Source organism: Carya illinoinensis, chromosome 14, assembly GCF_018687715.1.
Source record: "Carya illinoinensis cultivar Pawnee chromosome 14, C.illinoinensisPawnee_v1, whole genome shotgun sequence".
Classification (NCBI taxonomy): Eukaryota; Viridiplantae; Streptophyta; class Magnoliopsida; order Fagales; family Juglandaceae; genus Carya; species Carya illinoinensis.
The window spans coordinates 12,679,522-12,693,439 of record NC_056765.1 but is presented as its reverse complement, the minus strand read 5'-3'; the positions used below and the strand labels follow the sequence as shown (position 1 = coordinate 12,693,439).

At 33.6% G+C, this 13,918-nt stretch overlaps 2 protein-coding genes across 5 annotated transcripts; both read left to right on the top strand.

The window, feature by feature from the left end:
- The first annotated feature begins 298 nt into the window (after nucleotides 1–298).
- LOC122295171 (phosphatidylinositol transfer protein 1-like) lies at nucleotides 299–4,960 on the top strand. Of its 3 annotated transcripts, XR_006237873.1 has the most exons (11): nucleotides 300–477; nucleotides 806–836; nucleotides 967–1,115; nucleotides 1,423–1,514; nucleotides 1,617–1,624; nucleotides 1,728–1,799; nucleotides 2,251–2,418; nucleotides 2,715–2,810; nucleotides 3,708–3,830; nucleotides 4,465–4,616; nucleotides 4,722–4,960. XR_006237873.1 is itself a non-coding variant. In XM_043104254.1 (10 exons), the coding sequence occupies exons 1-10, from the start codon at nucleotides 458–460 to the stop codon at nucleotides 4,555–4,557; spliced, it is 852 nt and encodes a 283-aa protein (XP_042960188.1). In that variant the 5' UTR covers nucleotides 299–457; the 3' UTR covers nucleotides 4,558–4,960. The 3 variants fall into 3 exon arrangements, 2 of the variants coding, with proteins under 2 accessions (XP_042960188.1, XP_042960189.1); XM_043104254.1 differs by having other exon boundaries at nucleotides 299–477; nucleotides 4,465–4,960; XM_043104255.1 differs by having other exon boundaries at nucleotides 302–477; nucleotides 4,468–4,960.
- Nucleotides 4,961–6,825: 1,865 nt separating this feature from the next.
- Nucleotides 6,826–13,258, top strand: LOC122293891 (phosphatidylinositol transfer protein 2-like). Of its 2 annotated transcripts, none has more exons than XM_043102332.1 (10): nucleotides 6,826–7,092; nucleotides 7,834–7,864; nucleotides 7,982–8,130; nucleotides 8,625–8,716; nucleotides 8,825–8,832; nucleotides 8,933–9,004; nucleotides 9,963–10,127; nucleotides 10,843–10,938; nucleotides 12,165–12,287; nucleotides 12,374–12,841. In XM_043102332.1, the coding sequence occupies exons 1-10, from the start codon at nucleotides 7,073–7,075 to the stop codon at nucleotides 12,437–12,439; spliced, it is 822 nt and encodes a 273-aa protein (XP_042958266.1). In that variant the 5' UTR covers nucleotides 6,826–7,072; the 3' UTR covers nucleotides 12,440–12,841. The 2 variants fall into 2 exon arrangements, with proteins under 2 accessions (XP_042958266.1, XP_042958267.1); XM_043102333.1 differs by lacking the exon at nucleotides 12,374–12,841 and adding an exon at nucleotides 12,869–13,258 and having other exon boundaries at nucleotides 6,834–7,092.
- Nucleotides 13,259–13,918: the final 660 nt, after the last annotated feature.

The window sequence follows — 13,918 nt, the reverse complement described above, 5'->3', positions numbered from 1 at the left end:
CAACATTGAAGGCTGCTTAATTCTAGGATTTTTTTTTTTTTTTTAAAGAAAGATAAAAGAAAATAATTGTTAGCAAGCGGGCGGCAGCGACGTCGTTTGACGGTAGCTGGGTGGTCTAGAACGGAAAAGACCACTTGCAGGCCCAGTACGTACCTACATCGTAGAATCCAAAAAGTCAAAAACGAAACCTGGAAGTTGGGGAATGGGACTCGAACGTCACGCCCACGCACCGTTGTCCGTGCCTCTCAGATCCACGTTCAACCAGCACCGCGCATTCTTCAAAAAGCATGTTCTTTTCTCTTGCAACTTTGCTTTTTTCAACCATCTCTTCTCTCTCTCTCTCTCTCTCTCTCCCTGGTTTTGCTTGGCTCTGTCTGCATTTGAAGCTACACCTAACAGTTCCAGTCGAATCTTTCTGGAAACAAGTTAACTTTTAAACTTGAGGAATCTGCTCGACATGGTTCTGATCAAGGAATTGTATCCTTCTTCTTGTTTAATTAACTGTTTTTACATTGGATGAATCGAGGGAAAAAATTAGAATGAAGAAAAAAGCTCTTGTCCTTCGGGTGTTTGTTTGCTTCAAATTAATGCGTTGCTGTGTTTTTTTATGTCTCTGTATGTGTTTTTCTTTCTTACCATTTGTGGGTTACTCTGTATGTTCTACAAACCGGCCCACGGATTACTAATTATTATTCATGATTAATGTTCGTTTATTTGGTGGGAACTAAAAAAAACTGCTATAATGATTTCAAACAGTTCTTTATTACCTTTCCTTAGCTGAGAACTTTTCGATGATGTTCTGAAGTCGGATTGTCATGCCCGTTTCGCTGGAAGAGGTAAAACATCACAAACGAATTTAAAATTTCAGTCACATTGATACCCATCTCATCTCTGACACGATTGTGATTTCTTTCTGTTTAAAGTTAACCTTTTTAAAAACAAATTCGTTTTGACTTCATATTGCAGTACGGGATAGCACAGATGTACATGGTCACGAAGATGCAGCAAAAGAACACGACTAGTACAGAAGGGATTGAAGTATTAGAGAGCAGACCCTTTGAAGATAAGGTGTATGGAACGGGTCAATACGCTTCTAAAGTTTATCGTCTGCAAAGGTAAATTTTGAGTTATGAAAAATGTTATATAATGTAGTACGAAAGAAGTTGTTATCCCATAGGTTGCGTATTGAATATGCAAACGGTTTTGTTCTATTATTTCTGTTGCGCCGATCATGTCTAGAAAATTGTTAATTTTTTGCTACTGAACTCAAATTCTGATTCCTAAACCATACTTGGCATTCAGGTATCCACTTTACTTCTGCTTTCTTTATTATTGATAGGAGTTCTCTGGTTTCTTGGAATAGAATGCCAAAACTTATAGATTTACAGATATTATACTCTTAATCTCAACATCTTTCTGCAGCAAAGTTCCTTCTTGGCTTACGAAAGTTGCACCAGCTCATGCTCTCGTCATGAGAGAGGAAGCCTGGAACGCATACCCAAGATGCAAATCAGGTTTGTCATGTCTCTAGAAATTACTCATTGGATGTTTCTTTACATACTTTTATTAACATCTTTTTGTTTTTTTTATCTGCAAATGGATGCCACATTACCCAGTACTCAAGGTGAAAAATTTCTCTTAATTCCAATCAAACTTCAATTTCATTAATCTTTCTGGAAATACTATAGTTCACAGCAGTGATATTCTTTGGTTTCTCTGTTTTGTAGTGCCCACACTTTTCGAAGTTTCAGTTAACCATTGAAACTGTTCATAGAGCTGACAATGGGCACTCAGAAAATGTTTGTTTCTTTAAATCTCTCTGTTTCCTTTGTCTAGGTTTGTAAAACTCAAAGTTTTATCTTTATGTTAATTGTTAGCAATTGCATGTATCATTTTATTTTAGGAGTTCATATTCTATTCCTACCTTTCTTTTCTTTCCGGTATCTGTGCCCTCACTTTAGCTTCATTGGATGCTTTTTTTAAAGTAGAGGACAATATTATTGAAAACTTAGTTATGGCGGTGGAGTACCGTAGTAATAGAATATAGTCTTGGGGTTACAAAAAAATCCCGAAACCAAAAGGCTTAACAGAAAATCAATTACTTACAAGACCATACAAGTCTAAAGCCTCAGCTATATGTTAGCTATCACATGGACTTAAATTCTTCATATGGTACGAAATCGAATTGTATTCTAGCTTCTCTTTCGTGTTGGTTTTTTGGCCCTCTCAACTGTGAAGTTGATAAACCAGGTGCATGGTTTGACCAAAGAACAACTAGCAGCCAGGCAAGTGGAATATATCGATATAGCTATTCCGGGAAAGGATTGCTGGAGTTACTTAGTTGGAAATTGCAGCATAGACTTTTCCAAGTTCAAATCAAAAAGAACAGGCCATGGTCCTCTTACAAAAGGGTGGCAGGTTGGAATTTTCTGTACATATAGTTTAATTGTGTTATTTGTATCTCATGGAACTTTGGCTTGCATTTTTTTTTAAGCAATCACCAAATTGTTTACCTCATTTTACTAAAATGGCTCAAATTATTTTTAAAAATAAAACTTTCTTAAATGCTCTTAAGTAGTCATTCAAAGCCACATTGCATTTTGCTATAACTCTTTTATAGGTAATTTTCTTTTGTAAAACTGTAAGGCGCTGATTGCATGTTTTTGTGAATGCAAAACTAACTTGTGTTTTAAAATTCTTGAATTCATTCACAGGATAGGTGTGATCCGGTTATGACCGCATACAAATTGGTGACAATTGATGCACCCTACTGGGGTTTTGGTCGTCGGCTTGAGCAGACCCTGCTAGCGGTACCATCTCTTTGACTTCAAAATTTTAACTTATTACCTTGACTATAAACTATTTGGTGTGACAATCATTCTAATTTCTTATTTTGGTTTTGCTGCTTCACCTAATGAAATATATATTTCAATCAGTAGCTTAGTCCAACAGGATCTTGACATCAATGATTTGGAGTTTCAGTGAAAATATAAATTTTCAACTGGACCATAACTTAAGTCAACATCCTACCATTGATTATGAATTTTAACTTTTTGCTGCACTATTCGTTGTTTTTTCCAAACATAATTAGTAAAGAAATGATAACTACCCAATGTAAGGCTTATGGTACAGTTCATAGCTTTCTCAGATTATAATTCTCAATGCTCAACCTGTTTCCATTTCACTTTTCCTCCAGTTAATTTACTAGGACTCTGCTAGTTCAGGGAATGAGGTAGACCTGCAAGTATGGAAAATATAATGCTCTGTAACTGGGCTTTACTTTCCCTTTTCTTATGTTCTTTTGGTAGTAATTTGGGATACATATAGGAAAATTTCTTGCAAAATTTGGCTTATGATATGTTTTCAAGGACATACTAAGGTGGAAGAAAATTGAAAAATAAAAAATCCTCAAGCAAAATGGGAAAAGAAAACAAAAAATTGAGATAGTTTAATGAGACACCTAAAATAATCTAGATCCAAGGAAAAAAAAATTGGAACAAAATGAAGTAAGAATACAAAGAATGGATTCGTGTAAAAGAAACGGCAGCCTAGAACAATGATTTCATTACTCTAGTTTACTAGTGTCAGATCTTTCCTTCCCCCCCCCCCCCCCCCCCCCCTCTCTCTCCCCAAAAAAAAATAAAAAAAGATGATGGTTAATCATGTGTTTTGTTTATTTCATTCTTTTGTTTTTATTATTTGCGTAGGGTGAGAGGGCTCTATTTTTGGAAAGTCATCGTCATTGCTTTGGTTGGATTGATGAATGGTATGGGATGAATCTGCAACAAATAGATCACCTTATGGAACAAAACAAGTCTATGTCAGATGAGGTAAGAAGATTCCAAACTTCCCCAAACCCACTGGTAGGGTTTTGATACAATTGTGAATATATGCATTAGTTGCAGTTCTCCACTTAACCTGTCACATGGTTAGTTTATCACCCTTTGTGGCAAAAATGATTGTGATTCTCTGGCCGAAGAACGTATGTACAAATTGCTTATGTCAACGGGGGAAGTTTTAGCGTCGCCTTGGACCAGTTCAATACAGGATGCAAGTGCCTACCGCTTGTTACTATCATGCATCTGTTGATATCTCATTGTGCTGGGTATGGTTTGGAAAGAGTCCATGTCGGGTTAACACTTTTCCAAACATTTCAAATAAAAACTTAAAATCCAAACATCCTTCAAACTAAAAAAATTCTATTTCAACTTTTGTCCAATGTCTTTATTGAAGTACAGTAAAACACACAGCTCAAAACAACTTTTACAAAAACCTAAGCAAAAACTACGCCAAAAAAATATATTCAAACAACTTGTCAACTCACTTCTACAAACTCCATTATAAAACATATTTAAAAAAAAAAATTGTTTGCTGCATGGTGTATGACTGGAGAAGCTGTTGTTGCTCCATTTCTTTTGAAATGCTAGATTATTAGATTTTCATTTGATTTCCTGTGCTCTAAAGCAGAGACCCCTCAAGCCAGCTCGGGTGACGAGCATCGTACATCTTAACGGGAAAACACCAGGTGGTGAAGGCATTCATGGCAAGAAGTATTGACCTTGAATCTCGACAGCATGTGCATGCCATTATTACACAGTGCAAGCTCAATGTTGCCGGTAACAATATTATGAGCAAAAAGAGTATACACAAGCAACATATATATCAATCCCCACAATATATATTTTCTGACATTCAGAATACTATTTCCTGTGAATCTGAAGGGTTAATGTGCAGTTGCCGGGGACAACAAGATCATTGGATCGACTCTGTTTGTGATCACTCGAAAAAGCAAAGAGAAAAAACCATTTCATTTTCATTCTGTCATTGAAGAATGTTGTACGTAAAACATACCAAGAATCGCATATGAACATGTGGCAGCAATTAGGATGCTCACAGTTGTGTCATATGTGCTAACACCACATTATTTTACTGCTGTTTATTGAAATTACTCATTCAGTCATTTGTGCAGTTTTCATCATTTTTATTCCTGATCATATGTTACCATGACAATTGATTGGCAGCTATACTTATAAGCAACTAACTATTCAAAATATTTTATTTTTGGGTGATTTCATCATCATCATCATCATTATTTTGCAATTTATTGAACTAGAAGTGTTGAAAACTTGAATGATGAGTTCTGTGTACTAAAACAATACTCGCTAAAAACAAGTTAGTTGGTAATCTTTGTGTTACATATATTGTAAGGAGATCTCTTACATTTTTTGCTTGAGTTTTAAGATTTAGATGAATGGGATGGTATGTAGACCATCTGGCCATCTCCACCGTCGCTTCCGCCTCCCCTTCACCACCTCCCCCCTCTCTTTTGTTTTCCTCTTTCTTTTTTCCAGCCATATTTTTATATCACGTGCCATCAATATTCACTCCCCTCATACCAATCTGCCACCCTTACCCTTTCAGCTGCCACTCCCGAGCAAGCTTATGCATTGTCCAACCCATCCTCTATATAGATTTGATATTTTCACTTTAAGAAATTATATTTACAGTCATATTCCCACACATTCCATTTTTAAAAAGTAAATAAATTGAGATCAATATGAATTTTTTTTTTTTTAATAATGGACTCTACTTTTTTAAAATGAAGTGCGTGGGGCCCTGCATATTCTAGGACTATATCTCTTGTGATGATCCCAAGTGATTCTAGAGCTACAATATGAATCTAACAAGAGTAGTTGAAAGTCATTCGAGACTCACATAAGAGAAAAACCATTTGATGGGTAATTTAGAAAATTTCTTACATTATGCTAATTTGTGTTGCGTTCTATGATTCTATCTACAAAAATTTCCTTCTTTTGTAACCTTGTTTCTCTTGTTTCTTATCAATATATGATGTTTTAATTTGTTGAAAAAAAAAATGAAAACTTGGTTATACACTCTTGTTACAAGGCACTTAGATTTAGGGGTCATCTGGATTGAGAAATATTCTAATTTTTTAAACATCAGTAAAATACCCATTTCATTTCATCATTATAATTTTTTAAATTTCTACACAAAATATAATAAATAATTCAATTTTTTCAAATTTCAAAATAATAATATTAAAAAATAATATTTTAATAATATTTTATTTAACTTTCAACTTTTATCTAAAATTATCTTGTATCATCTTATCTCACTGTCCAAACAACCCCTTAGCATCCTGTGCAATTGTATTTGCTTTTTCTTTTTATATTGTAATATGAGTTGTTTAGAAATTAGACTTTCAGTTACTTTTTCTATCCATCAGCTTAACTACAATATGTCACTTTATTCTCTCTCTCTTTTTTTAAGCTAAATTAAAATTCTTAAAATATAGAAAGCAAGTTTTTATTATTAAAAAAAAAAATTAGTGTTTTTTTTCTTTTAGAAACACTAATGGCTTTTTTTTTTTAAATAAAAAATAAAAAATAAAAAAAATGAAGAAGAAGGAGAAGGAGGAGAAGAAGAAGACTAGAAGAGGGCATCCGCGGTGACAGCCACCCAAAGGGCCATCATGTGTGGAAATGTGGCCAAGATGCCTTCAAAGGATTGGGCGAAGGTGGCAATGATCTGTACCATGGGTGGCCCAGGCCTACTAGAGTTCTTAAGAAAAAAATATTGATTTTTAAATAAAAAAAAAACTTATTATAAAAGAAAATATAATTTTGTTAAAAAAATTAAATTCGTAACATTTATATATTATAACGATAATGATATCTTATACTTTCTTTATTATTGTCTTATTATTTAATTAACTTTTTTCATCTTTTTATTATTTAAATTTAAATTAAAAATTTTAAAATATAACATTCTTGAATAAAAAATAAATAAATAAATAAATTCCATCAATCAGCTCTTATGCAACTGGGTGTCGACGACTTGACGTCCGGGCTTATACAATCACCGTTTATTAGGCTCGCTGTATGGTACAAAGCTGCCCGTTACTTCTTCTAAATAGCATATTCCTCGTATTTCTTCCGTGCTTGCTGGAACTTACTCTGTATATTCCTCTCTAATACCTTTCTTTTACTTTGTCCCTCTGAACTCTGTCTGCATTGGAAGCGCCTCACTATCTCGCTTTATTCTACGAGAAATGGTTCATATCAAGGAGTTGTATCCTCTTCCATTTTCTCATTTAGTTCATATTTGACCAAGTTGTTCAGGGAGAAAAGAACTGCGCGCTCTGTGTATTATATGTTGATTTTATATTGGCATGATAGTGTTTTTGATCTACTAGCTTCGATGTACAGGATTCTTAACTTTAAACGCTTTAGTAGTTCCTTTGCTGTTTTGCCGTACTGAACGTTGAAGATGATATTGTTTTTGATCCATGCAGATGAATTTCTAGAGCTGTAGTTTCTGGGCTTTCTTGGTACAATTTGTGACTTTCATCCAATTAGCGAGACCCAATATCTCACAAAGTTTTCTTTTTTCTTTTTTTTTTTTCTTTTTTTTGCTACTGTACAACTTGGGTTATCCCCTAATTATAACTCCTATTTGTAATATTGTGTCAAGATCTTATTTTCTTGGACATGAGTGTTGTTTCTTATATTCCTTTTTATTAGCTCTCAAATCTTAATCCACTTATCTCCGAGAAGTTCTACAGTGGAGCTTTTGACTATTATATGGATATATTTCACTCAGTATCTGTTATATTCTAGTTTTAAGCAGTATTTATCAAAAAAAAATATATTCTAGTTTTAAGCAGTAGGATGTGTTTAAGCTTTTTCGGGGCTATGAAAAAGTGTTACTTTTAGTTTCTTCGTGCAATTTTTAGTAAAGAAACTAGTTATCCGTTACATTTGGAGGTTTCCTTAACCCGATACGTTTCAATTGGTGGAACTTTCTATGAAGTCGGATTGTTATGCCCGTGTCGTTGGAAGAGGTATGCTTGAATTTTTCATGATTTACAAAGTGATTCTAATTATTAGGTACCCCATTTAAAATAACCCATTTAAGTCAGATTTTGAGTTTGTCTCTAAATTCCATGTTTGCAATGCAGTATCATGTGGCACATATGTTTGTTGTGATGAAGATGTCACAACAGCACACGACTGGGGAGGAAGGGATAGAAGTCGTAGAGAACAGACCCTTTGAAGACAATACCCTTGGGAAGGGTCAATACACAAATAAAATTTATCGCCTTCAAAGGTATTTGTATTGGCGACGAATGTTTAACTTTGTCAGTATGAAATTATTATTATTATTGAGTTGTGAATTAGCATGTGAAAGTCGGCCCTTAATTATTTAGTTAGTTAGCTAATGTTTCCTTAACACTTGAACTGCTTTATTGCGTTGTCAATTGAGAAAGTTGGAATGTTTTGATTGCATTTCATGGGCTGAGAAGTTATGAATGACTTGAAAGTTTAGTAGGGCACTGATGGCCTAATCTCTCATTAGGTGTTTGCACTATGTTTATGCCACTAATAAGCTTATGACTGCTGCATGATATATTGAAAACTATCATGAGCCTGTTGTAAGGACATGCTATCCTTGTATATGTTTGATAACTTTTAATATCCATCTCAACACTAAAGGTCAGTTACATATGCAAATGTTTTGGTAGACTCCGTTTTTCTCTTTATTTTCAATATAACATATGGAAATAGTTTTTAAATTCTCTTCCTTTGCAATACTTGTTGCAGCAAAATTCCCTCTTGGCTTACTACTTTTGCAACAGCAGATGCTCTTGTCGTGCAAGAGGAAGCGTGGAATGCATTCCCACTATGCAAATCAGGTTTGTCGTGTTATCATGAAAATTTTGTGTAACATGTTCCTTTTATAAGTTACATTAATGTGTGTTTTTTGGCTGTCACTTGCAAATGGATGCTACAACATTACCTAGTAATGAAGGTAAGAACTTCCCCCATTAATTTCTCGTTCAGTAAATGCTTGTGGGAAAATACTTCTATTGATAATGAAGAGTATGCCTATTGGTTTTGCATTTCTGCAGTGCCCATATTTTCCCAGGTTTCAGTTAACGATTGAAACTGTTCATAGGCCTGACAATGGGCAGTCAGAAAATGTAAGTCTTTGGAAGTCTTTTTTTTTTTTTTACCGAATTTACTCAGCCTTAGAGCTTTGTCCAGACCCCTGCATTTTCCTTTCGGGTCATAGACTCTAGCAGTTGCATCTCATTGATTCTATGATTTGCATTGGATTCTATGTTTTCTTTCTTGTTGGTTTATTTGGACACTCCATAACTATATCTTGATGTTATCAATTGTACGGCTCTCACTTTTACAATTGACTGATTGTATAATTTTTTATTGGCACTGGCATCCGAGAATAAAGTCCTGACTAGTTCTGCGGATGCATAAGCCCTCGACAAGGAGTTTCCCACGAGTGTATCTTGGGTAGTTCATGGGAATATTCCCTCAGTCTGATCACCCCTAAAAATTATTTGCACCCAAGCATTCGAACCTTAGACCTAGAGGAAGCATACCACCAAGACCAAGGCCCTAAACACTTGAGCCAACCCAACTAATGTATATTGTAGGGTTAAATTCTATTTGATAGCTTTTATTTTATTTTATTTTATTTTTGTTTACTTGTTTTTGGAAAGCATATTCTATTTGGAAAGGATATTGAAGAAAATAAAATGCCATTATATCACATGTTGTCACTTTTTGGTGCGATCCATGTGAATGTGAAGTGTAAATTACTTTATGTTTTTACTAGGACTTATTCAATAATTTACTAAATTTTGGATATTGCAAATATATCTTTAACTTTATTTTTTAGATATGTTTCTTTCTGTTACTCCCTAGGTATTAGGTAATGGTATAATACTAATTCTTAATATTCCAAGTTTACAACAAGCATTTATTTGATACCTATGTTTATGATTTTCCTATAAATATTTTATCTGGTGTTCATGACAAGACAACTGTGGCTCTTAACATTTTATCGAATATAATTCGCATTTTTCCCAGTCTCCCTTTGTTAGCTTTTTGTCGCATTTCTTAACTGTGTAGCTGTAGGTGCATGGCCGGAGCGAAGAACTGGAAGCTAGGGAGGTGGAATACATTGATATAGCTTCTTCTGAAGGGAACTATTGGAGTTATCTAGTTGGAAATAACAATGTGGACTTCTCAGTATTCAAATCAGCAAGAACAGGTCGTGGTCCACTTTTGGAGGGATGGCAGGTTGGAATTTCCCTACCATGTCATTTTCTCCGGTAATATGCATCTTATGGATGCCACTACTCAAGGAACTTCACAGGAATTCCTGCTATTGACTCGTCCTTTCCAAGTGTCATATAGGCCCATCATGCTGTTCATTTCTATCCCCTTTGACAGCTTTCGGGGGAATTGTTCAGTTGTTTTCTTGTTGAATTCTCCTTCAAAGAAACTTACCTCACTTTACACATGGCTCATATTATAGTGATAAAACACACAGGAAACATTTTCCCATTCTGTATTTCCTTTCTAGATCTCTCAAGAAATTATCTATTCTCAAAATTCAAATATTCCTTAAATTTCACTTCACTAAAATAACATCTTGCTTTTGCAATAATAATAAGTGATGTAATGTACCTTCTTCTCATAAAATCTTTAAGGACAATATTGGAAAACTGGTATAGAGATAATTTGTTGAAAATCATTTATTACTATTTAAATAAATACTGTCCTTGCCAAGAGACTATGCACCCTCAGTGTCGATTAAAAAATAAAAAGAGAAGTCATTTTCATGTTTAGAACTATTTCCACAAGATGGAAAATAACTTGTAGCTATCACAATTTTATGGATCAATCAACTTGTAAAACAATTATCATGTCCTCTCTGATTTCCATGTTTCTTAAATCTTTTTCACCTTGTGAAAACAAAAACAACTTTGATTGAGTCATTAATCATTTGCAGGATAGATGCGATCCTGTTATGACGGCATACAAATTGGTAACAATTGATGCACCATACTGGGGCTTTGGATATCGACTTGAACAAGCTCTAATTGCGGTAACACCTAGTTGGTTACAATCATTTTCGATATATACCTCAATAAAATTTATTTGGTGAAGACAGACGAGTCAAACATTTTCTGTTTGCTTGCCAAATTAAATGGCATATTTCATCATGAATGAGGCAGGTATCAGTAAAAGAATTAAATTTCAGTCTGATCACAACTTTAATGGGAATCTTGTGTCCTTGAACCAATAACTTTCTTTCAGTTAGATCCAGGCATGATATATTTTTGTATGGTCTTTTTTTTCTTTTTTTATATATTTATCACGAGGAAACAAAAAGGAAAGAGATTTCATTTAATTTTTTAAGTGCATATAGTACCAAATTTCTGGACATCATGAAAGTAAGTTTTTCTTTCTTTCTAAAAAGGGGAAAAACTTATGCGAATGTGGCAGTTTCATGCTTCATTCAGTTTTGCCAATGCCCCAGCTGTAGTAGGATATGTGCCTGATGTCTTCTATAGATGTTAAATTTGGGAGATAGCACAAAGTAACCAAAAAAGGAAAACTGTTTCCTATCATCCGAGAAGGAGGCCATACATCTCGGAATTTTCACTTGTCCATGGCCTTCCAGTTCTTAAAGATCCTGCTGGGGCAGGGCTTTATGCAACTCTGCATATATGGAAAACATAGTTCACATCTCCCTCTTCTCTGTTATTCCATGATGATCTATTTGCTTATAAAAAAGGAAGATTATAGATTTAAGGGACTTGATAGAGAGGTTATACAAGTTTTCTTGGGAAATAGTCTGCAGGATTAAGAGGCCGCTTTGAAAAGGGCAGATTTTATTAAGTGAAATACTGCATGAAATTATAAAGAGATAAATTATGGAAAGATTGAGAGTTTTCTGAACGGATGACAGGAGAAAAAGAAGAATTATACATTGAAAGAGATGGAAAACCACTTATCAAAAGAGAGATGAAAACCTTAGGCTTTTTACTGACTAGCACCACGATGCTGGACGAACAACAATTAATTATACTGAAGTTAAGAAGCTGAAGATACCAATAGTTGTAATTGCTATAGTATAATTACCTTTATCTCTACCTGTATATTCTATTCTGCTTAATTTACTTATATTTTCAATATATTTATTTTGGTTGAGTATATATTATTATACCCTAGATTTCTTGTTGCATACAAGATAAAAAGGATTCATTAAAGTTTTCCTTACCCCCAAGAAGTGAAAAATCTTACTGATGATTTTTATGTTTTTGGTAGGGTGAAAAGGCTCTATTTTTGGAAAGTCATCGTAATTGTTTTAGTTGGATTGATGAATGGTATGGAATGACAGTGCAACAAATTCGTGAACTTGAACAACAAAGCCATTCTGCATTAAATGAGGTAAGAAGGTCCTACATTTTGAAACTCGGTAGAAATTTTGATAGGATCAGTGAATCTATGGTTGAATTTGCACTTATCCATTTGAGGATTATGCAAGGATGCTTATACCCATTAAGGTTGATGCCTTTTTCCAGTTGGATATTAAGTTATGATATTTATTTTCGAGGGATTGAAATTGCATGGGATTCTGCAGAATTGAGTTCCATTTATTCTTCCATACCAGTATTTCTTGCTCAATTACATCAAGCCATGCTAAGTTTGATATTATACGTGTGCGCATGTGTTTCTGTATGTGTACCAAATTTCATTTCAAATTATAACCAACGATTCTAAAGATCAAAAGAAAATGTAATCATTATCATTCCTTAATGTTTAAAATGGCAACAAGAAAATTGAACTCATTTTACTATCAAGTAATGTAAAATAAGAATTCTTTAGTACTTAATCTTAAATGGTATTCGATCTTGTTCAGAAAAGAGTCCATATAAGATATAAAATTTCGATTCCATTTTTTGTAATTTGCTTTCTGTTTACTTATATAATTCAGTTCCTGCTAACTGGCATCTTGTGCTCAAAAGCAGAAACTTGGTAAGCCGATGTTGACAACAAGTATGGGAGACTAGCCCCGGACAATTTCTCTTGATAGTGAACATATTTATGGCAGGAGCTCAGATAGATGTTGGCAGCATGCGCTTGCAGCTGAGATGCAAAAGCATGATCTAAATCCTGGCAGTGATATATTTGCAGTACAACATGCATATCTGAAATAATAGTAAATGAATGTTACAAGAAGGTTGTATAGCAGCTGACATATTCAATCCCCATATTGTAGTAATGATTCTTACTTGCTTACACACACATTGAAATAGTATTCTAATCTTATACAATATTTGGACCACTTAAGCCTACAAATTTATTGCTGTGACCTCAATATTATTTGCTGATTTTGGCTGGAAATTAGGTTTGTGCAATTTCTATCTATGAATGATATCTGCTATCTCATCCATTCTTATTTCATATAATCATTATAATTTTTTCAAATTTTTACACAAAATATATTAAACAATTCAACTTTTCAAATCTCAAAACAAAATAAATATTAAAAAATTATATTATAACAATATTTTATTTTATTTTCAACGAAACATTTCATCTTATTTCGTTTGAACTGTAGAACCAAACGAGGTTAATTTTATATATCCAAACTGGATGATATAATTTGCTGGAGTGGTCACTGGTGAGATTAAACGATAGGGTTGAACAAAAAGTACAACTAAATAGAGATACCCCTCTTTTCTCAATTATTTGATTTGATTTTCTAATTGGGATTAAACTTTTTTTTTAAAAATGAAGAAAAATTTAGTTGTTTAACAATATTTTAAGAAAGAATAATTCTACTCATCATTTTTATATCATACATTGTATATTATTTTTGACTTGTTTATTTATTTTTAATAAATATGTAGTGTAGGGATGATATATAGGGATGATAAATAGAATAACTCAATTAATTTAGTAGGAATAAAATAAAAAAATTTAAAAAAAAAAAAAATGATAACTTGTGATGCGTGGTGGATAGCTTGCTTGTACACATAATTTTGAAGTTACAATTGGAGTTACTAGAATCGCTT